General features: G+C 42.6%; 2 protein-coding genes across 3 annotated transcripts; both read right to left on the bottom strand.

Annotated features, from left to right (window-relative positions):
* Nucleotides 1-10,210: 10,210 nt before the first annotated feature.
* rhogd (ras homolog gene family, member Gd) lies at nucleotides 10,211-13,949 on the bottom strand. The gene is made up of 2 exons (XM_059345942.1): nucleotides 13,883-13,949; nucleotides 10,211-13,246 (listed from the first exon to the last, which is right to left on the bottom strand). The coding sequence occupies exon 2, from the start codon at nucleotides 13,215-13,217 to the stop codon at nucleotides 12,642-12,644; it is 576 nt and encodes a 191-aa protein (XP_059201925.1). The 5' UTR covers nucleotides 13,218-13,246; nucleotides 13,883-13,949; the 3' UTR covers nucleotides 10,211-12,641.
* A 1,778-nt stretch (nucleotides 13,950-15,727) lies between these two features.
* On the bottom strand, nucleotides 15,728-26,268 carry fhdc2 (FH2 domain containing 2). 2 transcript variants are annotated; one of them, XM_059345940.1, is made up of 12 exons: nucleotides 26,056-26,268; nucleotides 23,585-24,151; nucleotides 23,420-23,481; nucleotides 21,517-21,619; nucleotides 21,169-21,254; nucleotides 20,546-20,646; nucleotides 20,174-20,244; nucleotides 19,840-19,947; nucleotides 19,330-19,400; nucleotides 18,733-18,850; nucleotides 18,488-18,652; nucleotides 15,728-18,379 (listed from the first exon to the last, which is right to left on the bottom strand). In XM_059345940.1, exons 2-12 carry the CDS (start codon nucleotides 24,047-24,049, stop codon nucleotides 16,469-16,471), a joined length of 3,261 nt encoding a protein of 1,086 aa, XP_059201923.1. In that variant the 5' UTR covers nucleotides 24,050-24,151; nucleotides 26,056-26,268; the 3' UTR covers nucleotides 15,728-16,468. The 2 variants fall into 2 exon arrangements, with proteins under 2 accessions (XP_059201923.1, XP_059201924.1); XM_059345941.1 differs by lacking the exon at nucleotides 26,056-26,268 and adding an exon at nucleotides 25,396-25,504.
* Nucleotides 26,269-26,567: the final 299 nt, after the last annotated feature.

The following is a 26,567-nucleotide window of genomic DNA, read 5'->3' as shown; positions in this document are numbered from 1 at the left end:
CTGTCCATAATCAACTCATCAACTCATCCCTGCTGACACACCTGCCTCTCATCTAATCATCACCTGCAGTATAAGAACCCCGATCTCCACTCAATCTTCTTTAGCTTGTTGTACTGACTATATTGATAGTTACTTGGCTGGCTTTTAATGTTTTAGTTTTTTTTGGTGAAAAGCTTTTTTTAAATGTCTTGTGTAACCTGTCTTTCTGCCTGACTAATACCTACTCCTTTTTGGTATACCTACCATCTGGATCACTGTCACTTGCCCACCTACCTTGCTTCCCCACCTCAGCCCTCCACCTTTCGGATTCCCCTTCAGCCCTACCTGTCTTCTACTGCAGGTTTATTAATAAACTATTTAATCCTTCTCAGTGCCCCCTGAGCCTGTGTCCTGCTCTTAGGTTCCCTAGTGAACATTACAGCCTGAACCTATCCAAATTGTTCTGTTTTACAGCATTTAATGGAACACTCATATATGCCAAACAGCATATTCTGTTATTTAGGTGATGGTGTGTTGTCAAATTTAGAAAGTCAATGCTTTGCCAAAGTACAGCAAGAGCATTGCCATGTGCTGTGATCACATGATGCAATGACATACTATTAGAGTGGGGGCACAATTGTTGTTGCTATATCTATTTTGTATGTGCTATTTTGTGTGGTGTTATACTGTCATTATCATATTATATACATTACATATGTTAAATATATATATAATAACATCCCTGTAACCCTGGGGTTTTTTTTGGCTGACTCCGTCATGGAAACTTTCCATTTAGAGTTTAGATTTGGCTGTTATCCCACCTCTCTCTCTTCATTTCCTTTCATCTTATTTCTCTCACGAAATGGCCCCAAAAATACAATAAAAATCAGTAATATATATCTATGAGATCTTATTTAAAAATGTAAAATATTCTGCACTTATACATATATTGATAATGCCATTTAAAGCTTGAGAGCAGAGGTCACAGTGCCCATGTCTTAAAGGGTATGAAACCGACTTAAACAGTCCTAATAGATTCCTCTCTTGATCCTCTTTTTACTTCTAAAGCTTACATTCAGCTCAGCACTGTGGGCATTAGGGATTCTCACTAGATGTTTTATTCAGTACAAATCTTGTTCATTTACCAATGCGCTTTGTGCCAAGTAGACAGAGTTGTCTCCTCTCTTCAGCTGTGAAATTAAAACTGTGCACAAAAAAAATAACCCCCGAGGGTGTCACAGAAACACCATGAGGGGAAGTGTGTGGCTGACCTTATATGTGCATGGACATCTGTATGCAGTGATGCATGCACAAACAGCATGTCTGTGTCTGAGTCAATGTTTAATGCATGATGATTCTGTACTGTAATTACAGTGTACAGTGTGTTCTGTGGCACTGTGTATGTGTATTTGTTTTAGTCGGTCCTCTTCTTGTCTTAGTGTGTGACTCAGTGTATATAGTCATCCTGACCTTCATTATTGGGGCACACAGAGAAGGCAGGCAGGGGTCAAACACACTCTGCCGGGCGGTGGTGGCAGTGGTGTGGAGGAGGTAGACTTTATTAGCGATTAGTGCAGAGCCCCAGGGAGAGCCAGCTTCAATTACTGCACACAGCTTGGTTCCCGAGCCATCGAGGGAGCCAAACCGCACACTACTAATCTGCAGATACCACATCTGGAGGAGACATCTCTTTTGTCGAGCCAACCAGACCTCTGCTAGACTTCAGTGGAGAGGAGGAAGAGCTCAATCAGGAAAGGAGATGTGATATGAACCTGGGTTGCATCGTGGGTAGAGATATAACTAGTTTCTGGGGGAAATTGGAATATGCAGACAGAGATGTCAACATGGGAAGTGTTATTTCTCACATTTGTGCTTCCTCTTCTCCTCTCACCTCCTCAGTTACGCTCTTCAGGATGCAAGTGTCTAAGTGTCAGCCTGCAGATTACCGTAGCCTGTGAACGGGCTAATTTCCCGTTTCCATGGACACATAAAAAGCTGTCAGTCTCGGTATGTCAGATGTTATAAAAGCAAACCATCTATTAGAGCACTCAAACATGCACTGTCTACACACGGCTTCACACACAAACATCAGCACAAAAAAAACAGAAAGGGACACACGTTGAGCTCATCTCAGCCAATTTTGTGCAAAGATTATGACACTGGAAAAGTAGGGCCCCATGATATTTCCTGTTGACATATTCAGAATCAACGTCTAACAGATGTGCATTTTATCAAATGATGTGTACATGTATGGGATACTTTCAGACTCCAGCTTCTGGTGTGTGTGTGCAATCTCTAGTACATTATCTTTAAAAACAGGCATAGAAAGCATGCTATTATGGATGATAATTCAGTATTTGTGTACAGATAAAACTGTTTTTTCCACAGTATTCATTAACTGACATGCTTTGATATAGATATTAGTAGAATATTTCCCTCTCAAAATGCATCAGTGAAAGCCACAGTTGTATACAGTGTTTTTCGTATTATGTGCTTCTATGCATCAGATACAGTTAATGTTCTTCTCAAAACATTGAGTCAATAAATTCTTACACAACGTGGCAAAGTTCACAAATCCCAAAGAGAAATGTTTGTATGAGTTTGGTGTTGTGTAAACTGACTGTCCTGCACAGTTCCCTGACCTCAGAAAGCATTAGTGACCGATTGCTAATGCTGTTGTTACTGAATGGGAGCAAATCTCTGCAGCCAGTTAGATTGTGTGATTGTTGAGCATGAGGCATATAACATACTTAGACATATTACAAGTCAAAGCTGTTTAATAAGTCATTTCACGGAAGTCTGGGTAAAGTCAAAGTTGTAATTAGCAAATGGCTAATTTGTCTGGTCCGTCTCTGTTAGAGCAATAGAAAGCATACTGAATGGAAACATTAAACATAGTTTGTGTACAGCTCAGGACAGGATTGGTTCTGCAGCAGGTGATTAAAACTTCCAAGAACATCACTGGTACCTATCTCTGCAGCATCAGTAATATATGTGAGGTGAGGTGCCTGCACAGAGCCCCAAAACAGACTAAAAGACAATTCCCACCCCAGCCACAGCCTGTTCACCCTGCAGCCATCAGATTACAGAGAAGCTTCATACCTTAGGCTATAAGTCTCGACAACTCGTCCTCCGTGCTCCACCCAAAATATACAATAATAATTATCACTAAGTGCCATATCGAGACCGAGACAAATGACAAAAGGCTGGTGTTTATGGGCTATTATCAAAGTTTCTTCTTTGAGTTTTATTTGCAGTTTTGTCCTGACCAATTAGGTGGCAGTCCAAATGATTGTTTTTTCTTGTTAAAAAATATTTTGTAGCTAAATATACAAGTAAATTGTGTCAATGTAGTGGAATAGAAGTATGTTTCTTTCATTTCTGAAGTATACAATACATACATAATACATGTACTACCCATTAAAACATCTAGTGGCCTTAGTAATTATGAGGGGAGCAAATGAGCAAGTAATGAGTTGTAGTATAAAGAGCAGCAAAGTCTGTGTAGGGAGGAGGTCGGAGTGGATGAATCAAGACTCAGATAAACTGCCAGGAGACTGGTGTTTGTGTCCAGTGTGAAACCAAAAGACTAACTTGATTTACGTCAATGTCAATTACGTAACTTTGCCATGTACTTACAGACCTAAGAAATGTACTTGTTTATCCAGCCAAGGTCCATAGGAAAAACTGACCAAATAGTTTGGTTGGCTGTGTTATGGCCTTAAGCTTCAGTTTCCCAGTGTTCTCTGGTGTTTTCCCCTCCCTCGTCTGTCTGTCTGTCTAATTCCTGCTCTCTGGTTCACTCTCCACTCAGCTGTATATAATCAGCTCATCAACTCATTCCTGCTGACACACCTGTCTCTCATATAATCATCACCTTCAGTGACCAGACCTTATAATAAAATATCAAAAGTTTTTGTAAGTCTTATTCATTTTTATTGTTCAGACAATATACAAGGTCCAAATGTGAAACTCTCAAGTCAAGACTTTACTTTCAAATCTCCAGCTCTTTGTACTTTTGTTGAGGAAACAAATACACCTTAAGGGTCCATTTATTGTTGCTCTGGACTTTTGATCCTATGATGTGACCTTCATTGGCTGATTTTGCCCAGTAGTCCTCAAATTGAAAACCTTTATTCCTATTATTTTCTGAGCAATTTAGCAACTCCATGTTGACTTAAAACTTAAGTTTCAAAGTTCCATTCTGATCTTTTTGTAAGCTGTACTCTGACTCATATTTGGCCCATCAATACTTTGTATCCCCCAAACTTCTCAAAACATGAATCCTGCTTCTACCAAGGAGGATAAAAATATCCATCCACTCATGTCTGGATCCTTTGGGTTTCCAAGTTAAAATCAGGACAAGAGACAAACACGATGAACAGAGGCAGAAGTAAATGCAAACATTTCTCTGCGGATCCATCGGAGACGGAAACAAAGAGAAAAAATCAGGGGGAGATAGAATAAAGAAGGGAAAAGAAAAAAAACTTTCATTGCTTACTTTTGGAGAAGCTGCTACCCTTGGGAAAGTTGTATTTTTCTTTTACCCGAATTAGTCCTCGCTGGCTACCTAATTGCAGCTTAAGAAGACGCTAATGATAGTCAAAGTTGAAGCACTAACTGCTGTTTCTCAACACAATGAGCCCAACATAAGATATTACTCCTTGAGGGGAAACAGGTTTTTTTTTTTTTTTTTAAATCAGTAGCTCATATTTCATTTTGTCTTTTGTTGAATTGCAGCTTCCACATTGCACAGAGAGCCAAGTACACCAGCCTCTACGGCAATGGCATGTGCCCTGTCCAGAAGAGGCTCAACTGCAGAGGCTGACCTCGCAGTAATCCATAAACATAAACACACACACACACACACATGCACACAAAGAGCCCAATCCCCTTTTCCTCACATGGGACTAAAGACAATTGGATTAACTCTTGGACTGTGAGGACTCTTTCCTTCACAGCTTATAGCACCTGAAAGTGCCGTAACAGTGTCATCCTCGATGACAACAAAACCTTGACAAACGAAACCGAACCCGTGAGAGATACAAATGTGCATTTCAAAGAGCAGAGATCCGTAGTGAAAAGAGATTGCCTCTGACCACAGTAAAAAAAAAAAAACAAGTCTAGATAGGAAGAAAAATAGCTCCCTTCTTCTTGCGAAAGCATTTTCCACCTGGTTAAACCGCACAATCTACTTCAATGTGAGCAGAACAGTAAAATCTGCTCCTGAAAGACACGACGGGTAAGATCAAAGCAGGCGCAGCGCTGCAGGAGTGCAGTAACCACGGCAGCACAGGATGTTCTGCCTCGACACACACGGAGGCCACAGTTCCAGAAACACCAACTCTCTTCCCTTAATGGTTGAAATACAGTATGTGTTGTTGCAATGCAGCATGGAGACTCAAGAGAGGAGCAGTGCAGGTTACACTCTCATCTGGCTGAAGGCTTGCAGATGTATTCAAGCGTTTGGCCTCGGTCCAGTGCCGGGCGGCCTTAATTGCTGAGTGACCTTTGGCTCGACGCCTGAATTGACAAGTTTGTGAAAAGGTTCCGCTCTCTTGCTGATGGATCCCGGGGATAGCTGACACTGACGCACACCAGAAAGCAAAACAAAGGCAAATAAAGGACGAAAGGAAAGGAGAGGAATATAGAAATGTGGCTTGTTTAGACTTAGTGTTGGTTTCACGCTGTCTTGTCATTTTAGAAGTATGACAGCTCAGACACAGCATAAAACCAAAGTCAGAGCTGGTAATTGGGAAGGGTGAAAGGCACTCAGTGTGTGGTCTGTATAGATGTCCCTTCCAATCTTAATGAAGAACCGCTGAGCTCAAACTCATCGATTGCTTTGCTTACATCTAACTTTGGCTTGTCCCACAAAGAGCTCTTTCTATTTTTTCTCTTCTTTATTCACACATCATCACTTCAACCCGCGGTGGTGTGAGCATGCTTCTGAAAAGTGTCAGAGTTGACTTGCTTTGGCACCCCGTGCCATCTGGCCTCTCCCCCACTGTGGTGATACAGACATCAGTGAATGACAGCGTGTGAACAGCCTCTTGTGGATTTGGAGAGATTGCGCATCAACAATGGCCACATAACACGAGACATCTAATCAGCCCCGTTTCATTCTCCGGTTTCATTCTGCGTTTGTTTTCGCAGAAGACGGGTTTGAGCAACAAGAACGTGAAGAGGGCACTTGAGGACGTTCTGTTCCCAACGCTGTTACTTCAGAGATTCACAGGCAGCAGATTCCCACCTCCAAGCTGCAAACCAACATAATTAATACTCGAGTAGACCTGGGTGTCTGTTCTCTCTGTTCTCCTCCTCTGTTCGTGTCTCTCTTTACACTCTCATAATAGTTCAACGCCTACAGGTCTTCAGGTGGGCTGGTTCTGCTCTGTCCCCAGAGCTGTGGGCAATATTGATGTTATCATTAAAATAACTGCTCAATTAAAGAAATTGTTTGACATTTTAGAAAATACGCTAATCCGCTTTCGTGCTGAGTGTGAGATAGGAAATCAATAGCCAACCACTGCGCCTTCAATATGAAGCTTGAGTCGGCAGCTGTGAGCTCAGCTTAACATGATGGGAAACAGCAAGCCTGGCTTTGTAACAAAATCCTCTTATCCCCAAAAAACTGTTTAAAAGAAGTGGGCATGGTGACTTCACCCATTTAGTTTGTGGAGTTCCAAATTTGTTATTTTTGCCGGCTGCCATCTTGGATTGTTGAAGCCAGGAGTGACCGTATTTGGACGAGAGATGTTTTGCTATTTCCTCGCCGGGCACAGTGACTTTCTGGAGACTTGTCTTCACAGTGAGGTTCAAAATCAATAATGGATTATAACTTGTAAGCTTCAGAGGTGCTTGAAGTCAAACTATTCTTTTAAACCAACCACTCAGCTCGTATGACCCCAGGTAGCAGAAAGGGTCAAGTCAGCTTTCTTCTTCTTTCTTAATCCATCAATCTTTCCTTCTCTCACCTGCTTTAATTTGCATTTGAAGACCAAAGTCTTCTCCACTCAATCATTATTAATGCCCATTTGCTGTCTTTCCATTACTGTCTCAGCCCCAACCTCTTTCTCCTCTGCTCCGAGTCCTATTTTGTTGCGAACACAGCTAACGGCCTTCACTCCCCCTCTGTGTTCTTTAGCAATCTCATTTTCCCTCTCCTACTGCTGGAACAGTTTGATTTGAATGCAGAACTGCAGCTTTCTCTGTCTCGGTCTAGCTGCGGGCCGTCTATTAGATCAAGGCCTTTCGCTTTTTCATCTTTAGACAAGGAGAAGAAGTGGAATCCTCCTCGGTTCCTTGACTGAATAGTGCCGAGAGCTGCCCGGCCTTTTGGCTTTACCCGGCACATCATCAAACGGACAGTGAGAGGGAGGATAGGAACAAGGGAGATTGAGGAGCGGTAGACAGAGCTGAGATCAAGGTCCCGGCGGAGGCCAGCACTCCCACTCGCTCCACAGTGATGACTCACAGAAAGCATATCTGCTGGTTGTCTTACCCTCAGCTGTACGTTTCCATCAACCAGGCAGAGATGCAGCGCAGAGAAAATCTCACCTTCAAGGTTCGCTGTGTGACTGCAGCATGAGAAACATCTACATTCACATCATATATTGAACATCGTAAACAAAATGCCCATTCAGTTTGATGTCTGTCACAAACAGATAAATGAAAACGTGAAGCACTGGGCCCTGTTTGATTTGTCTAGATGACATTATCTTGAACGATGCCATCTTAAAGGCAAATAAGAGTAGAAACGTAAGCCCATGATCTGCATTTATATGAGGCTGCTGTGCAGGGAATCCTCCCAGAATGCACTGGGGCAAATGACTCATAGACTCAAGTCCAACTTTTATTGTGTTCCTGCAGTGTTATTGTTGTTATTGTGCATTACAATGTGCCCCATAATGTTTCCACACTTCCATTACTGTTATTTCTTTCTTCCAGTATTTCCTATACGCAAATATCATCAGACCATAAGTGATGTTTGTGCTGGATTGGTTCTCTCCAGTGTAATAATTAAGCAGCATTATTGATTATAAAACCTAGCTCAACTAATAAACGTTCTTATAGCTCTATAAGATCATCTTACCTCAGCCTGATACCTTCAGTTTATTAAGGTGAGAAACTACAGGTGATTAGAGTAAAAACATTAATAGATATCAGCATGAAACTTCCCCTATTAATTACTTAAATAAAGACAAGAGATTTGTATAATAATGCACAAATTATCCCTTTAATCCTCATACAGTTTCTGAAGGAGGACTCTTACTTTTTTTGGGTTACAAGTTTTCTGAAATGTCTCAAGATCTCAAAATTGATCAGTGCATGAAAAGTATTCAAATTCTCATAATTACTTTCTTGTTCTATCAGTCTTTAAATAGTGAGTTTATTTTAATGAATGTCTCTTTGCTCAGAGTATCCCAAACCAAACGTCATTGTTGTGTACTTTATTATGTCCATGTAACTTATGATGCTATTATTAAAGAAAATATGATGATAATTATGATATGATTATTATGATAATTACACCAACAGATTGTAATGGTAATTTCTACAACCCTTGTATACACCGAAAGGCCGCTTCTGTTCATTAGGTACGCCTATGCAACTGCTCATTAATGCAATTATCTAATCAGCCAATCAGATGGCAGCAACTCAATGCATTTAGGCATGTAGACATGGTGAAGAGGAGCTGCTGAAGTTCAATTTGAGCATCACAATGTGAAAGAAAGGTGACTTTAGTGACTTTGAATGTGGCATGGTTGTTGGTGGCAGACAGACTGGTCTGAGTATTTCACAAATTGCTGATGTAATGGGATTTTCACACGCAACCATCTGCAAAATTAACAGAGAATGGTCCGACTGGTTCAAGATCATGGAAAGTAATAATAACTCAAATAACCACTTGCTACAACCAAGGTATGCAGAAGAGCATCTCTGAATGCACAACACGTCCAACCTTAAAGCAGATGGACTACAGCAGCAGAAGACCACACCGCCACTTTATTAGGTACACCTTGCTGGTGAGTGTATTTTGTGTGCAAACTAGTAAACTTCACACACTTCTGAATTCTGAATTTGATGCAGTCGGTTTTGTTTTGTTTTTTGTTACATTTTACAAAACAACTTTTTTTGCAGACAGGGCTGTATCTGAAATGGGTTCATGATTGGGGTTCACTCGAAAAAGTGTTATCCACCTCTGAATAAGGTTTGGGCTATGGTCGTGTTGCTATGACAACAGCTTCAGATCATTTTCAGTTGTTCTGAAGAACTGGAAAAACCCGGTTTGTGCCAAATTATTACCATCAAATCAAGCTCACTACAAACATCCACGTACAAAGAAAGAGGCTCAGCAGGATTCATTTAACCACTACAGACGAAAAAGAAAGGAGGAAACTGCAATATGTCCAGTACAGGACTTTTGCAGTACACTCACCTAAAAATGGATCACCTTACCCGACCCAAGTCTCATTAATCCGCCTGCCTTAGTTAAGCGCATTGCAGACAGCAACAGTCGATCATCCTTTCTAATCTTATTTAACCATCACACTACTCAGTTTTGACTCCTGAATGTTTTTACGCTGAAACAATGCACCAAGCCCCAAAACAGGCAGTGACATAACTTTCGCAGGCTGTAAACATACATTCAGCATTGTCTTGGTTGTAAAACATTTCAACAAACCACAGAGGAAATGGGCTCTAAATGTTGCTGCAGCGACGTTGTAATGAGCCTTTGCTGGAGTTCAACACATCTGTCATTTGTCACAGCCACCACCCATAAAGGTCAAGGGAATTTTTCAGAGTAAGCAGCATGCTGGGTTTTTAAGCTCCTGCAACTGATTGAACTTGTGGGTGTCTGCTAAGTTGAATGATGGCCCTGAAAACAGGATGGGTATAGACCATTAACTCCAAATGTACAGAAAAGAAAAAACAGGCTTTGAAGAATGGTACTCATTCTGGATAACATGGAGCTGAGCAAGAGGGCTGTGTCCATCTAGTGTTCGGACATGGTAATTGAAATAACATTAAAATTAAGTTACATTATGTATGCTAAAGGAAGATAATGTGGTTTCCTGAGCTGAAAATACACACGTAGCTGTGTGAAAATGTGAGTCAGTTTTAAGCATGACTTTATTGTTCCATAACTACCGTACATTGTGCTGTTTATGTGCATTGGTAGAGCTCTTTTGTCAAGTCAGGGAAAAAAATCCATCACTTAAAAAAATCAGTGTCTGGTTTTAACCACCATTTTATTTGGCATAATTTAAAATCATCTCACTGTTAGTTCATTTATACAAATATGCTTTTGTTATATATAAAACAATTACAAACAGATTTCTACAAATCAAGTTCCCAGTGTAAAAGCGTAGTACCACGCACACGGTAGCATACAGCTCCGGGACACAAACAGAGAGCCCACAGGTGTATGTTCCACTTCAACAGCATTATCTGAGTGAAATCAGGACACGGCAAAAAAACAAGCTCACCACAGTTGACAGTTTGACATATTGTGCACTTACATTCAACCCTCCACACACCGATCTGGGAAATTTTCACACCTCTTTTGGCAGATCTCAAACCGCATTACTGTTGTTACACAAATTCTCCTACTCGTGTTGCGCTTCAGTTATTCTAGACTTTACACAGGCGCCAATCTAGGTTGACTTATAATACACCCCGCTCGAGTAAGTAAATGAAATAACTATAGTAAAAGGGTTGCTGTTATTACTGGCAGATGAAAGCACAAATGAGCAACCAGTCAGTACTAAAAAAATATTTTATAAAATGTATAAAAATCTTCAGATGTGACAAGGCACGTTCCACCAACGAAGCTCTTGCTAACCTTATGTGCAAGTTGTGCTAGTGCCTTACCCTCACTGCACAATGCAATGCAGGGATGTAAACCACAATCTGTTAAGAGATGTGGGCCACGAGCGCTCCGTTTCACAAATGTGCACAGACTTGCCGTGCAAGATGTCAGTTTAGCACCTGTGTTTTACAAAGGGGGATGCAAGAAGAGTGTTTACTGGCAGGAACTAAGGCAGAAAGTGTGTGAAAAAATTACAAAAATGAAACCCAGAGATGGTAGGACCTGCATTTGAAAGGTCTCGTGGCACTTGGATCACTATAATGAGAACCTTTGAGTTTGACAAAGGAGCACTGCCATGGTCTTTGGTTTTGATAAGGCACCTGACCAAATAAAAGGCTCCTTACATATTGTAGATAAACTGCTGGTATACAAAAAATTAACAAGGCAGCTACGACATGGTGCTTCTTCCGAGATGAAATTATTTTCCACTAACCAAAACAATATAGAAAAAGAGGTGTATATAGCCTAGCACTAGCCAGGTAAACATAACAATCTGGTATTATATGCTACACTGAATCAGTCAGGCAGTGGTCATAGTCTGTTGACCTTACATGTAAGGCAATAATGTAAATGACAAAGGGAGCGTTATGGAGTTCTGGTTTATCAAATAGGAGTATTAACTATTACACACAAACATCTTACTGATCAAATAAACATAAGCTATTACAAAAAATATATTCAACTTTGGCCATAACCGCACTCGTAGGTTAAAAACATTTGAGGAAACAATCATTTACAGAGTAAATTCAACATAATTAGACAAAATACAGTCTCTTTGACCCCACCCTGTCAAAGAGCAATTCTTAGGCATGTTTTAATGGCACTCGTTGTGAGCCTCAAGAGTTAAGACGTAGACAGAGGAGAGCTGTACTACAACCTGACATTCTGATATGCCAGCTTGAAAACTCCTGTACCAGCTGGGGTTAATTTGGCAGAGGCCTTATGACACCTGCTCCTCCATTACTGAACGAGGGCAAATGGTCGGCTGCTTTCATTGGATCAGACTTATCTTCAAAGGCCTACTGGCTCTTCCATGCGTGGCAGAGAGAGAGAGCGGAGCAAGAGGCTGGAAGGGCAACCTGCCAGACAGCTCTAACATGCCAGACTGAGCACAAGGGGGAACTGCAGCTCGAGAGTTTAACCTCTAATCTGTGCATATTGGTTAAGGGGTACTGGCATTTGTCCGGGAGTCATCACACCATGTCTGGACTCAAGCTGCTTGAAATTAAAACTTGTTCACCCTCTACTTGGCTATTTATTACATTGAAATAGGCAAGTCAAAGCATTTTGATGGTGACGTCGCTTGAGACTCATGAGATGCAACCTAGGTGAGAGTATGAGGTAGTCATTATTTCTCCACCTGAACAAAGGCAGATCTCTTCTCTCCAGTCAAACAGGGTAGCTTGGTTGGTTGGTTTGGATGTTACTATGGCTTGTGACAACCACGATCAGCATTTTATAAGGCAAAGCAGAGAAGCTATAAATCTAGAACAGATGTAAAATTGGAGAAAAGTGTAAATATCAAAAGTTAAAATGTAAGAAAAATAGAGGAGATTCGGTCTGTTGCCCCCATTTTGGCATAGTCACTTTGGTGATGATGGCAACCGAGTGAAATCCTCCAGGAGATGAATAAGGAATGGAGGAGTAACAGAGGAGCTGAAAACAAAGTCTAAACTGCTGGAGGTGATATGGAGGCAGCCAGATGTTGACGTTCGTTCCTCAGCCTTCCTTTGCATCCGTGGATCTCCATCATCCTTCTCCACAGTCCAAATCTGGGAACCATTTATTACAACAGCACACATTTCTTGGGGTTCTTTTTCGTGACTGGATACAACACTGCCCTCACAGCTTCAGCAAACACCTCCCTGACACCATCCTGCAGCAGAGCTGAACACTCCATGTATTTAACAGCCCCAATCTGCTTGGCCAGGGCGTTGCCCTGCTGCTGGGTGGTAGGGGCCAGGCCCTGCTCCTTCAGCTTCTTCACTGTTTCTGCATCACCCCTCAGATCCCTCTTGGTGCCCACCAGCAGGATGGGCACGTTGGGGCAGTGGTGAGACACCTCAGGGTGCCACTTGTGCCTGACATTGGCATGGGAGGAGGGGCTACCAATGGAAAAGCAGATGATGAAAACATTGGTCTGTGGATAGGAGAGTGTGCGCAGGCGGTCATACTCCTCCTGGCCTGCTGTGTCCCACAAATTGAGGCTGACAGTGCGGCCGTCCACACTCATCTGAGCGCTGTAGTTGTCAAACACTGTGGGAATGTACTCTTCTGGGAAGGCATTGGTGGTATAAGAGATGAGTAGGCAGGTTTTACCGACTGCCCCGTCACCCACCACCACACACTTTATGGTCTGCATCCTGCCTACGACCACTGGGGCTGCAGCACCTGACAACAGAAAAAAAGGCATCTGGGTAAGTTATAATTACAATACTCCATTACCTGAGAGGCTACTCTACGCTATCAACACCAGTTGTGAGAGGGTCTGATTATTACTATTGACATGACAAAACATAATACTGCCGGCCAGTAACTTTCAGACAGCAGTTTTTACTGTAATACAACTTTTCACCCAATTAGCAGACGAGCTAACCGCCGACAACGTTAGCTCATCGACGTAATTAACGTTACATAGGTTAGCTACACTTTCAGACCTCCACTAATAAACAACCTGAGACGTTTACAGAGCAGAGTAAACTTTAGTCCTGTTTCAACTGACAGCGACTGAATCAAAACTGCGACGCTAATTTTTTCGTTAATTATTACTTGGCACTGTTCACTTATGATACTAGGCGTTCCCCCGGTGGCTAGCACCAAGCTAAGGAACTAGCGCATTTAGTTGCTAACAAGCTAGCTAGTTAGCAAACAAGTTGAAAGTTTATTTGCCAGCCACTTCTCAAAAAGAAATATACTTCGCCCGATAACCTCTCAAATGTTACTCTAAAATTTATTTTCTGTTCTAATGTATGTCCCAGAAGTAGTTAGTTGGTTTAACAGTGAAATTTAAAGGATTTCGTGACTTACCGCCACTTGGCTTTCGATCTCTTTTTGCCTGGTATAGTCAATCACAGCCGCATCCGGGGAGCTGTCCATTACGTAAAAACGACGTACGGAAACAATGCATCATGGTAGTTGTAGTTGTACTTTGTGAAAGTGTTTTCAATGACACTAGATGGCGTTGTTAAGCTGTTCTGCTTTGCTGAGAGTTTTCTTCCTGTGTTGAAAACAGTGCCAGAACCAACACGAAAAAGTCAAAGTAAACAGCACTTGAGAGCTTTAATTCAAGTAAAAGTAACACTTTAACGCAAAAGTACTTAATTACAAGTAAAAGTATGTACTTAATTTAAAGTATATAAGTATTTGAGAAAAAAATCGAATTAGAAACAAAAGTAAAAGTACTTATGAATAACCCCATGCAGGGTTTTATTTTTAGGTTTATTGATAACATTAACTTATAAACAGTATTTTAATGTAGTAGCTGCTCAAAGTGGAGCTTGTGATAACCATTTTATACACTGTTGGGGAACTATAATAATAGTGTATATTTTTCATATGATCTGCTATTTAGTGTGTAAATATACAGCTGTCTATTCAAAGTGAGTTAAAAAAAAAACTATATACTGAAATTAGTACTGACACGGAGAAAACTGAAAATAGAAATACTGCAGTTAAGTAGAGTAGGCTACTTGAATGAAAGAACTTGGTTACTTTCCACCATGGCTTAACCCAGAAATAGTTCCCAGTCACCAATAAATCTTTGCCTCTCTTAAAGGTCATATTTAACTGCCAGATTCATGAATAGTGTCTGGAATTACATTTTTCCTGCAACAAGAATGTTTTCTTTGGTAAAGGAAATTCATCACGCAACTTCATTTTCCATGACTGTGACCCACTGACCGCAAAAACTAGCACTTGAAATATTCACTACATCTTCCAAAAACCTGTCCCTCAAAAATGAGAGCTGTTAAAAAAGGGTGTGCCAGGTCAGCACTTTAAATCCACTCAATATGTCTGAAAGTGTCTGTTAACATTTCAGAATTAGTTTAAAAGCATCAATGCCTAAAGACTTTCTTCTCTGACTTTACCCTCTCTCTTGAACTTGCCACATTCTTGCCAATAAATGCCAGTGTGTCACTGTGTTTGCATACATACCCCACATACAAAGGCCGTAAACAATCCTGTCTCCTGGACCTCATCCTCTCTTAAAGCCCATATATCACTTATTCACCTTCAGACAAGTCATTATTCTCACTAAGCCAGTGCTTTCAGATCAATGGAGAATACATGAAGGCAGCTAAGCGAGGGACCACTTTTGACTACTCTGTCCTGCACCCCTGGAGACCCGTTGATGATGTCACCTCTATACACTGAGGCAGGTTAAGAGGCCAGCGCTGACCGACAACCGGACACTCATGAACACAAAGAGGCACCGGTTTATTGCCTTTCCCAAGAGGTTCTGGCGTCACTGCGGCCTATAAAGAGAGAATTCCCACTGGGACCCTACACCCACAGTCACCCTCCACCCCAACCCTTTGCACCCCGCTATTCTGCCAGGAGATTCCCCGGAACGTCTGTAGCATTTCCATGACAACAGCCACTGACAGAGATGGGGGTGACTGTGTCAAGAGATGCAGCGAGAGGGGGTTCAGACGAGAGGGAGAGAGAAAAATGAGGGTGACAAGAAGACAGAGGACGGCAACATGCAAGAGCAGCAGTTGATGAGGACGAGTGGGGACCTTGAATGTGACAGCTCTCATAGCAAATGCTCGTCTGAATAGAAAACTGAAAAACAAAATAATATCAACAACACACACTGTTTAATTTAAGTGATGAGTGGCTTTTCTCAGAGACAGAAACGAGTAATTAGAACACCATCTTTATTCATCTTTTCTTTTTTTTTTAATAAATCCACATAATACAGTGCATAACAACCAATGCTATTCAATAAATTTATAGAATCTTTTGATACAAAATAAAAATGACAAAAATTACAGTAATCATCTCCTCGCGGCCTCTTTTTCAGTTTGTAAAGTGCATCAGAACAATGAGGCCTCTCAACGGGAGGATAAACAGTTCAATGTTGTACCGAGTTCAATTCACACTGTAAGACAGCCAAGTGTGAGAACACTATGATCACTTAGCGAGTCACAGTATTCAAAACATGTGGACAAAACTACTGGTACTTCTTTCAACGCTACGGTGATTGAAACAGTTTCCCAAATTAAAATTTTTGTTTTATTACTGCTTTTCTGTTCTATGAATGAAGTTTCTGTAAGATGGGTGGTCTTGTGGTGTCCTATTGCCTGCAAAGGACCCAAAATGGGTGTAAAAAGAGGTAGGATTTATTCTGCTATTGGGTAAAGCACATTAATTTAATTGTCCCCTATGCTCCCAGTGCAGCTCCCTCTCACATATATAGAACCTAAGCACTCACAACTACATAGACATTTCATAAAAGTTGAATTTAGACAATGTAGAGCTGATGAAGACAAGAAATCTGAATGATGACTCTCACTCTTCATGAATACCCACAGTTTACATTAGACTGAAATCCATAAAGGCATAAAACGTGTGAAAAGACTATGCAGTATAAGCACTTAATAACTTCCATCACCTCCACAGTGGTGGAGCTGCAGCAGCGCGAGGCATTTTAGGACCAGGTATCCGTGAAGCTGTTGGGATTTTAGAGCTTGTGGTGCTTGTGCTTGTTGTCTTGGCAGTTTTATTTTGGGCAGCAGATATGACAGCCGTGCGTATGGTCTTTGCCGTGGAGGAGGAGGGGCTGTGGGTGGTGCGAGGCTGGGATGGTACCTGAGTCTCAGAGTGTGGGGCGAGTCTTTTCGAAACACGAAGAGGAGCTCCTCTGACGAAGGCCTGCTGGGTGCTGCCTGAGACCTTCTCTGCTACGGACCTGTCTGAGGTCCTGCGGGTTAAGGTGGGCTTCCCTGCACTCTGTGTCTCACTGACAGTCCTCTCCCGTGTGCTGTTACTGCGTTTCACCTCTGCCTGAACAGCAGCAGGCCGTGGGACAGGAGACGTGCGCATGGATACGCTTCGAGGACTAGACAGCCGGCTCGGAGTGACTGGGTTAGCGGGGGTTGGAGCTCCGTTTGAAGGCTCAGTTTTGGAGCGCACCCTGGGAATGCCTGTACTATTGGAAGGTCCCGCACGTGACACAAGTCCCCTTTTGGCCCCTATTCCACTACGCACAGGGACCTTCACGGTTCGAGTCTCCTCCTTTGATGTAGGAGACCCTGGAGTCGTCCCCACTCGGAGGTCACCCTCCCTCTCTTTCCTCCACTTGGAGCAGAGGCTCGGTGCGGGTCGTGGGAGTGGGGAGGTTGGGGGTGACAAGGCATCATATGATCGAAGACCTTTCACCAGGGTGTGGCACTCCAGTGTTTCACCCACACGTGAGTAAGGCTTTGCCGTGTCCCTCTCAAGACTCGGCAGGTCGGAGTACTCCTCTGGCTGTGATTGGCTGAACTCAGGTAAACTGGAGGGCCTCCAGTTCTCCTCCAGAGGTGTGGCTGCCACTTCCGCATCAGTGTGCTTTGTTAAACCTGCATCAGTCGAATGCATCGTAGCACTTGTATTCGCAGTGGACGTCTCTCTCACCTGTGGTTGTGACTGGACCTTCTCTGGAGCTTTTACAGATGATTGTGATTGGCTGTCAGATCTCTGGTACCTTAACGACCCAGACCTGTTGTCACTGTGAGAAAGTATTGAATGAAGAGAGGGAGGTGCAGACTCATCCACACCAGAGCCATTAGATTTACTCTGAACAGGGCGAGTACTGTCTGTCACTGGCAGGCCAAACCTATGCCTGTGAGTGGGGGTCTGGTGTTTAACACAAAGGGCAGATTTATCAGTGGGGATAGCAGCAGCATTTGTAGAGGGACTGGGTAAAGATTCAGTGGTCATCAATACCATGTTTTCATGTGATATCTCAGCTTCTTTTTTAAGTCCTGCTTTCGATTGTTTTTGCAGCACATAAGAAATGCTTTCAGGCCCGTGCTGCTTGATCGAGAAGCCGCGTTCATGCTGATTAAATATGGCAATGTGCGAGTCCAGCACTGCTTCCATGCTCCGGTCAGCTGCCCGAGACCTGCTCCCTCTAAGCAGAACAGGTTCTTGGTCAATTGGGGAACACGCTCCGTCAGTGTCTGGGGAGCTGCAAAGCCCAGCGGTGGTCTCATGGTCAGAGGAGCTGTTGGAGTGATAACTAGTGGATGTGGGGCTGCTGCCCAGCTCAGGGAAGCTCTTAAGCGTGGATAAGTCATTGTGGGGGTGATGGGAGTGTCTGCGGGACTCAGAGCTTCTCAGGCTACGTCGACTCCAAGTGTAGCTCAAGTTCTTCTCCAGCAGTTTCTCCAGCTCATCTTGGTTCTCCTGACTCTGGGGCTCTCTGGTGAGGCTGACATCCAGCCCCGTACAAACCGCCAGAGATCGGCGCTTTTCCCCTATCTCACGTTGACGCGCCAGACGTTTCTGCTCCTTCAGCTCTCGCTCTGCATTCTCCTGTAGAAAAGGGAAAGAATCATTCATTTGTCAGTGATTCTTTAGAATTAAATCTATACTATTTTGACAAAACATGTCTTCATGAACAGATATTTCTGAATATCGAACCTGGACAGCTCTTTGGAAGCGAAGGCAAAACGAATTGAAGACCCTGCAAGCCTCCTCCAGTTTGAATGTGCTGTCATCTTCACAGAAGAACTCCACCAGAGCCTGACTAGACATCCTCATTCCCTCTACCTCATCCTCTGCCTCCTTCAGACGCTCCTCAGCCACCTACACAAAGTTCACACTGTTATCTTTTGAAACAAGAAATTCCACAATGTTTCAGTATACTGCAGAACATGTTTTCATACCTCTAGGAAAGGTTGTGTATGCTGCTGAATCTCCGTCTCAGTCTGGATGTTTGCGCTAAGTGCCACCACTCTGCTTTTTAACTTTGATAAATCCTCTAGCACAGACTCCTCAGACAACCTGCAGAGACAGAGAGGTTATATTATACACAATTATAATAAGAACCTACAGAAATTGATGTGCAACATATTTCAAGAAATGTTTCCTTACCAAAAATAGGTTATAAATGAATGCAAATGTGTGTTCAGTGTCCAGGAAGTCAATATTTTAAAATGGACTCCATGCACTTAAAACATTGCAGAGGCTTGCAGGAAACTCTTTGCTTTTAAAATAGGGTGGTCTTCCCTTAGCACCTTGCAGATAAACTTTCCTGCAGAGTTTAAATATTGGCTTGGAGTGTCAGTGTTGTCATGACCCACTTTTCTCTCAGGCAGCTAGCTATTACAAACAGCTGGGTGCTTTGTTCTGATACAAGAATGCAATAGATTTACATTATGTTTGTTTTAGAATCCTGTCGGGGTGTACTGATGTTATAAAGCATGGCTTGTACACTCCCACGGACTCAGTCGCAGTAGGATCGGAGTTTTGGGAAGACTGACCTGGAGGCGGAGCCAACATGGCCTATTTGGCTGGGAAATGACAGTAAACTCTGGTCCTTTTTCACAGCTTCCTGTGGAGACAAACACAAATGATTATCCAGCTATTGTTTCAAAAGAAGCAACACGTCATTCGCTAATGTTGACAAAATCATATGCTCGGCGGAGCAGTCTGGCTAGAGAGGCTACTGTTCTCAAAACACTTTGGTTAGAAACGGTTGTTTCTTGCAAAAATTGTGCTAAAAGTAAATTTCCTCAGATGTTTTCAAAATATTCTCACTTTTTCTTACCATAGAGGTCTATGTCTGTATGTGGTCAGAGATGTCCTCAATATAATTAATTTAATTAATCTAAGCTTAATACTGGTAGTTATTATACTTAAGTGAATAGATTGTTTCCTACCCCTCAGGAATAGTGTTCAAATTATAAAAAGGAGATGTCTGGCATATTAATAGCAGTTTCCCAATACTTCTCTGATTGGATATTACAGGATGTTCTCTGTTCAGATCTTACCATTGCTACAAAATGCAGCAGGTTCATGCCCGGCTTGTTGGCTTTGGTGTCAGCCAGTTTGAGCAGCGATGAAATTCGAAATCCAGCGGCATTCCCCGAATATCCACCCTGAAAGGTCACATACAAGGTCAGAATAACACATATACACACACACAACATGTGACAACTTTAAACAAACAATGATATAAAACCCAGGTGCACAGTCAGAGTGACGCCCCTGAACACACACCCAGACCCCTAGCGGCTGGTGTATTATACAGAGATAAAAGGACTGATTCCCCTTTGTCGGGCTGAAGAAAAGAAAAGAAAAGAAATCAAATAAAGAGGCACTAACAGCGTTCATGTAGTTTCCTGCTTTCAGCACCAAACGAAGGATGGAGTGTAACTCAGGACAGCTCAGCAGTTCTAGGAAAGAAGACAGAGATTCAATATTGAGCCTCAAGGTTGAGGAATAATGAGGATGAATGTGTATGCAGCTGACATCAAGGTCTTGCAATGAGTCAGCAACTTTGTCTTGACGACACTCAAGCTGACTAAACTTTTATACAAAAAAGATACAACAGGTTTCTCCTAAATCTATCCTGAATGCTAATTGCATTCACATTCAGGGTACAAACCACTCTAAACTAGTTCTAAATGTGTGCATTTAAAAGGAACATAGAACTTTATAGTTGTGGTGTACACAACTCCCTGCTGTTAACTTTACCTCTGGCCGCCTCCCTCAGACATCTGGCTGCCACACACAGAGAGGTCACAGCAGGGTCAAACTCTTGTTGCAGGATCATGGCATCCAAACGCAGCCGAAAACTAATGGAAGAGGAAAGAGCAGGATGGATGAAAAGACAGAGGTGAGTGATGACTGAGACAAAAAGGCACTCCGGATCAATCATCAGTTAAACAAGCACATGTCATCACAAAGTGCAGCACGTGAGCATGACAAGTGTCACAGAACAATAAACAAGAAAAAGAGGAGTTTTAAAGGGACAGCTCACCTCAAAAACAAAAATAAATATTTTTTCTCTTTCTTGTAATGCTCTACTATATAAGTAAGGGAATAGTTCCAATATGAACTGTTCTCAGCAAGTTCTGTGGTTTATCTTGAAGTTACCACGGTTATGTGTTCTGGAAAAAGACTTTGCTGTTGAGTTTTTATAATTTATCCTTTCGTGCTTTACGTTTCATTATATTTGACCAAAACAATCTAGATTGCTAATAAGCACTACAGGTAAGATTAAGATTTTTTTTATTTTGGAGTGAACTGCCCCTAAACCAAGTTGGAAAGTACTCATATGTATGGTCATTTTATCCAATTTAAGGCTAAGTGTGTACCTGGGGACTTCCACCAACAGCAGCAGGAAAAGATCCGGCTCTCCCAGCCAGCTCCGCTCCCCACTGAACCTCCTCAGGCGGGACTCCTGAGAGGGAACAGATGCAAAGTCAAATCTGGGAAACGGCTTCAACTGAACAGCTAAAAAAAAAAACCCAACATGCCGTTAACAGTCAATACCAATATCTTTCAGCGCGATCCTTCTCAGGAAACAGACCACATCATAAGACGTGGTGTAATGGCAAACTTTTGATCATCCTAACCAGAGCCAGATGATGAGTAAGAGCAGAGGGAGGGGGCAGGCGGGGGGCTGTCAGTGTTGTACTTGTATGCCAAAAAAGGCACTTTACCTCCTCAGTGTCAGGCAGCAATTTGCAGAGTTCTGTGAGCTTCTCTGCTCCGTAACGGTCTCCAGCACCACGCCTGATATCCTCAACTATCTCCTTAGCTGGCCTGTGGAAAAATGACAACAGACATGTTTTTGGTATGACATCATACAGGGTTGAACCCCCCCCCCCACAAGAAAACTCATTTTGTGAGCAATATCAGCACTTTGTTTTGCTTTGATCACACAATGTTTAGGCTTATCCCTTTCTTATCAGTCAAAGTGTTGGTGAGAGAGGTCTGGTTGACGCCAAACTGGCGACACAAAGTGGCATATCCACTGGGCAAATAAAAGGCAGACATGAGGAGAAAATAAAAAGGCCTTGAGATGTCAAGGTGAAAGAAGAGAAACCGAGCTGACTGAATGTTTGACCTCTGACTTACTTCCTCTGAGTGACACATCTGTCCAGCAGATTTCCATTATGCTCTCCCCTCCCCCTCATCTCACAGCCCATCACACATACTCATACTCCATTATGTGCACGCTACTGTGTGTGGTTTACTCTCCTCATTCATACTATTCACATCAATTCTTTGACACCAGCGGTTTAGGGTCTACCTCTGAAGACCGCTTAAGAAAAAATATTTTCATAAGAGCTCGCTTTTAAAACGGAAATGTGGTTGATCACTCTTATTATGTGTTGTGCTATGTGTCCCAACTAGTCGTAGTGAAAAATGCAAGATGAAATAGCCTATAATAAGAACTATAGCATTATAAAAAGAAAAGTGACTACTCAGACACTGACAATACAAAACCATATTTGTTTAAACTACACCCACGATTCAACAGGAGCTCTGTCTGTGTTTAGAACAGCAGGCAAATAAGCTCCCAACAAGACAAATGTTTGTGTGCATAAGCGGTTCTTTTCACATAATGGCTTACCCTACAAGTTATGACAAATCTGGTTTGGAAAAGCTCTTCAGTTGAGTTGACTGTGAACATTTCATGCACATGTGAAGGGGTGACAATAAAGCAACTCAGCATTTTTTGCATTTCTCCAATCATTATTTCTGCTTGCAAATGTTGCATAAGTCATGATTTTAACACCAAAATGTGAATAAGACTTAATCTGTATGTAAGTGTGCTTTAATGATTATTAAACAGCCCTATTCATTACAAGAAGTGAAGCTTTGTTTGAGCCAGGCAAGCATGCTAAACAGGCTTTAGGGGGACAGATGAATATGACAAGCCACCAGTGGGGTCTCTCTCCACAGGGGGGCAGCTTTAACATTAGGCACTCTTTAAGGGCATCAGCAGGTGTCAACTCTGACTCCTCGGGCTATACCCGGCCACTTACCCAGCACCCTCCTAAAAGACCCCAGTCCTGCTGCTCAGTCTGCACCCACCCCTGCACCTGTCCCACGCAATATACTCGCTCCCCCTCCCCGACACCAGACATCCTCTCCCATGATGGGACTTCGCACTTCTTACACCCACAGACATCCATGCCTGATATATGGCCACACACTCCAGTGCAACTCAAGTGAAGTACTGTTCCCCAGGGCACTGTTGTACACACTTCTGTTTCCTGCTCTTAACACTTCTTTCAGTTTTGACTGATGGTGACCTCCAGCAAATGTTGACAAAAAAAGCTGATACTGTTCAAGTGCAGCACGTTGTTAGGAATGGGGCTGTTACTTGCGGCCAATTTCATGATTGACCAGTCTGCCAATTATCTTGATTAATCAATTATTTGCTTAGTCAGAGAAATGTCTTCAAATGTCTTCCTTTGTCCAAGTAACAGCCCAAACCCAAAGATATTCAATTGACTATGAAACAAAATAGAAAACAGCAGCATATCCTCACATTTCAGACACTAGGAACCGCAATTTTGACTGAAACAATTACTTAAGAAAAAGGAGACTTACATCTTGAACTGGCGTAGAAATATTCCAATGTTCATACTGCGTTTGGAGTCCAACAGGGAAATCTGTAAATAGACAAAGGACACAATTCATTGGAAGAAAAGTACAACAGATGTCACTATAATCTATCATGGCTGAAACATATCACTGCTATCCTCGTGATCTGACCTCTTCCGTGCTGTCCTGGGGGGACCTGCAGCGCAGCAGAGCAGACCGCCGTCTCAGGGTGCTGGTTCTGTCCTGAGGCTTACTGTCCTTCTGTCCAAACAGTTCATCCAGTGAATGGAGGTCTATGGGGAACTCGTCCTCTCCCGGGGCTGCCCCGCTCCACACACTCTTCCTCCCCTCCACCTTCTCTTTGGGGATGCGCTCCCAGTTCAGCTTCCTCAGCCGGCTCCGACGGGCACTGTCGGTCCGGCTAAAAGGCGAGGAGGAAGTCGGTGGAGGTGGGGGTGGCGGAGGAGGGGGTGGAGGTGGTGGAGGTGCTAGGGGAGGCGGTGGAGGAGCGACTAGCACTGGGCGCGACTCCATGGCTGTCACTTCCACAGAGTCAGGGGCAACGGCGGGGAGGGCAGGCTGTGTTCCATGAAAGGCACGAGACTCCTTGATGGCCACAGTCAGGTTGATGAGCATAGAGGCTGTCTGGGTGTCAGATGGAGGGGAGATAGTGGGGGAGCAGTCTAGGCTCAGTCAGTGACGTATTTTCCAGTTCAAAGGTCCATCAATAGTTCCAGCCTAGAAAGCAAGACAACAAAAAGTCTTATCTGAGACATTATTGAACGCAGAGAAAGACGGAACACCAATGATATCCTGGAGTTTTGTAACAGCAAGACATCAGTTTAAAAAAATACTTCACGCCCAGATAACCATAAATCACTTATTCACAGTGTGTTACCTTGAATTCTTAAAGAAAACATTTTCGTGCATGCCTCTGAAATCAATGAAGAATCAAAAAAACAGAAAATGCTAAAGAGAAAATTCATGCTAATTTCAGGCAAATCAGGGCCACGTTTAACAACAGCAAAACTGTATTAAAACATGCCTTTACAAACTCTCACACAATTTGTGCAGTATAATCTAAGTCTCATTTATCCGTATGCTAACTACTTAAACACATGCAATTTAGCTAAAATTAAAACACTTCCGCTTAAACAATCTCACACTTGCGCAGGCACGCTACTTGCCCGACTTATGCAGCTTGAAATTGTAAATGCTGTGTAAAGCAGTTTGTTCGGTGCGGTGCCAACAGCAATATTGTGCAATTGTGGTCTGTGGCGGGTGTGAGCACTAAACCGTACAACTCCAAGGTTATGTAACCACACGGATGGGATAGCACAGGCCGCTTTGCAATGATTGGCTAGCTACAGTACCGTGACATGTGTACGACTGGCTAAATGAGATTTGTGCGACAAATGTTTTGGTATGGTTTGGTGTTGTTAAATTTTGCCCCCATTTACATCTATTCATCAAGAATTTTCGTAATTTTTGGATTGTCCATTCATTGTGTAGGCACGTGAGAAAAATTAAGTTTTCTCCAAAAACTAAAGGTAAAACAATGTGGGTAATCAATATACAACTGATAATTTTGGAGCTGAAGTACCGCTGAACTTACGGTGATGACCTCACCTGAGCCTGTCTGACACCTGGACTCACTTCTCCTTTCATTAGCATGACTGGTGCATTAACTGACTGATCTAACAAGTAGTTTGGGGCTAAAAAAATTTAACCTCTGGTTCAACCTTCAGTGGAAGTTCAAGGCGTTTTGGGGGAAAGTACTAGCTGAAAAAAAAAATTAACTATTCCCCTCTGAAGGCTGTTTGAACAACTTGTCCCATCCTGTTCAGCTTCACCTCACTGCATGCACTCACACCTCTCCCTTCTAATTAGAATACATGGAGACACCACAGGCAAGATGCAAAGTTAACCACAAAGATGAGAAATACAGGCTCTGTAACTACAGAAATCATGACTCCAAATACCCTTCCTCGTTATGGGAGGGTAACATCTGAAAGCTGGGTGCACACACACGTGCTCCAGCAAGTTTTAAACAGGATTAGTGATGCAATTAAGGATGACTCAGAGGTTTCAGGTGTCTGGTTCAAGAAAAAGTCTTTAATCATGACATGGCTTAGCATTTGGCCGAAAACACATCCCCCCCCGTCCTCTATCGCGCTCTGAACATGAATCACAACTTTTGGGAAACTTTGCAGGGATGCGGCTGATTGCCAAGCTGTTCCCCCGAACGCCGCACGAGCGCGCTGCAAAAACTGCAGCCTACTACAGTGATCTCAGCCTCCATCATTTAATGAGATCTGGATCTGACAAGCGAGAAATCACTTAACAAATCCTGCTGTACAAGCGCTCATATGCAGGGCAAAAAGTTATGTGGGAAGTGAGTTATCAATTAGGAAAAAAGCTCAATTAAAGTGAACTATGATTATTTTAATTTAAGAAACGTAACGGCATTTTTCTTATGTTGACGTTTAATTGAAGTTGACAAAACCGCCTCTCACAACCCGGTAGTTTTGTGCATTTCTGGCTGACATTACGTTAAAAGTTATGCCTCAATTCAAGTTTGACAACCCATTGTTCAAGTTATTCTCATGTCTGATTCAAAGCAATCAAGTTATCTCACTTACCTGCCGTTAACGGCTAAACTTCAGCGAAGCAACCCCACAGAAACCAGAAGAGCTCGGGATGTAATTGTAAGGAGACTTCGATTAATTTATACTTCAATCCCAGGTTTAGTTTTCCTGTATCTTCTTTATCTCTGGTGACTTGTGCCGCTCCACCCGCTGCTGCTGTCCTCTAGCCTTTCTCAACTTGCAGGGAAACTTCCACACAGTCCAGCGGGAACGCGCAGGCGCGCGCACCCGCTCGCTGATATGCCTTATGGTATCCTCCCAGTTTTCCCATGGGCGGATTTTTAGGGGTTTTCAGGTAGAAATATACTCGATATTCTACTTTTAGTTTTGCTTTAAGACTTTGAGGATGATGTGATGGGGATGTCTGGTATGTGTGCCGTATTGGAAAGGATTAATTAAAAAGTGTTAAGATCATCAACATGATCAATAACCTTTTAATTTAAATATTTAAATTATTGTATTCCTATAAGATTTCAGGATGGTTAAAATCAACTTAATGCAAAACA

Source organism: Centropristis striata, chromosome 12 (genome assembly GCF_030273125.1).
Source record: "Centropristis striata isolate RG_2023a ecotype Rhode Island chromosome 12, C.striata_1.0, whole genome shotgun sequence".
Taxonomy (NCBI): Eukaryota; Metazoa; Chordata; class Actinopteri; order Perciformes; family Serranidae; genus Centropristis; species Centropristis striata.
This window is presented reverse-complemented; position numbering and strand designations above follow the sequence as displayed.

What these genes read in the sequence shown, in the direction of transcription:
- rhogd (XM_059345942.1), bottom strand. Translation starts at nt 13,217, where the DNA reads ATGCAGACCATAAAGTGTGTGGTGGTGGGTGACGGGGCAGTCGGTAAA.
- fhdc2 (XM_059345940.1), bottom strand. Translation starts at nt 24,049, where the DNA reads ATGCTCATCAACCTGACTGTGGCCATCAAGGAGTCTCGTGCCTTTCAT. An exon ending in TGCTGCCTGACACTGAGGAG is followed by an intron (nt 21,255 to 21,516) that starts GTAAAGTGCCTT and finishes GTTCCCTCTCAG; the next exon opens with GAGTCCCGCCTGAGGAGGTT. An exon ending in TGCTGCATTTTGTAGCAATG is followed by an intron (nt 19,401 to 19,839) that starts GTAAGATCTGAA and finishes TTGTCTCCACAG; the next exon opens with GAAGCTGTGAAAAAGGACCA.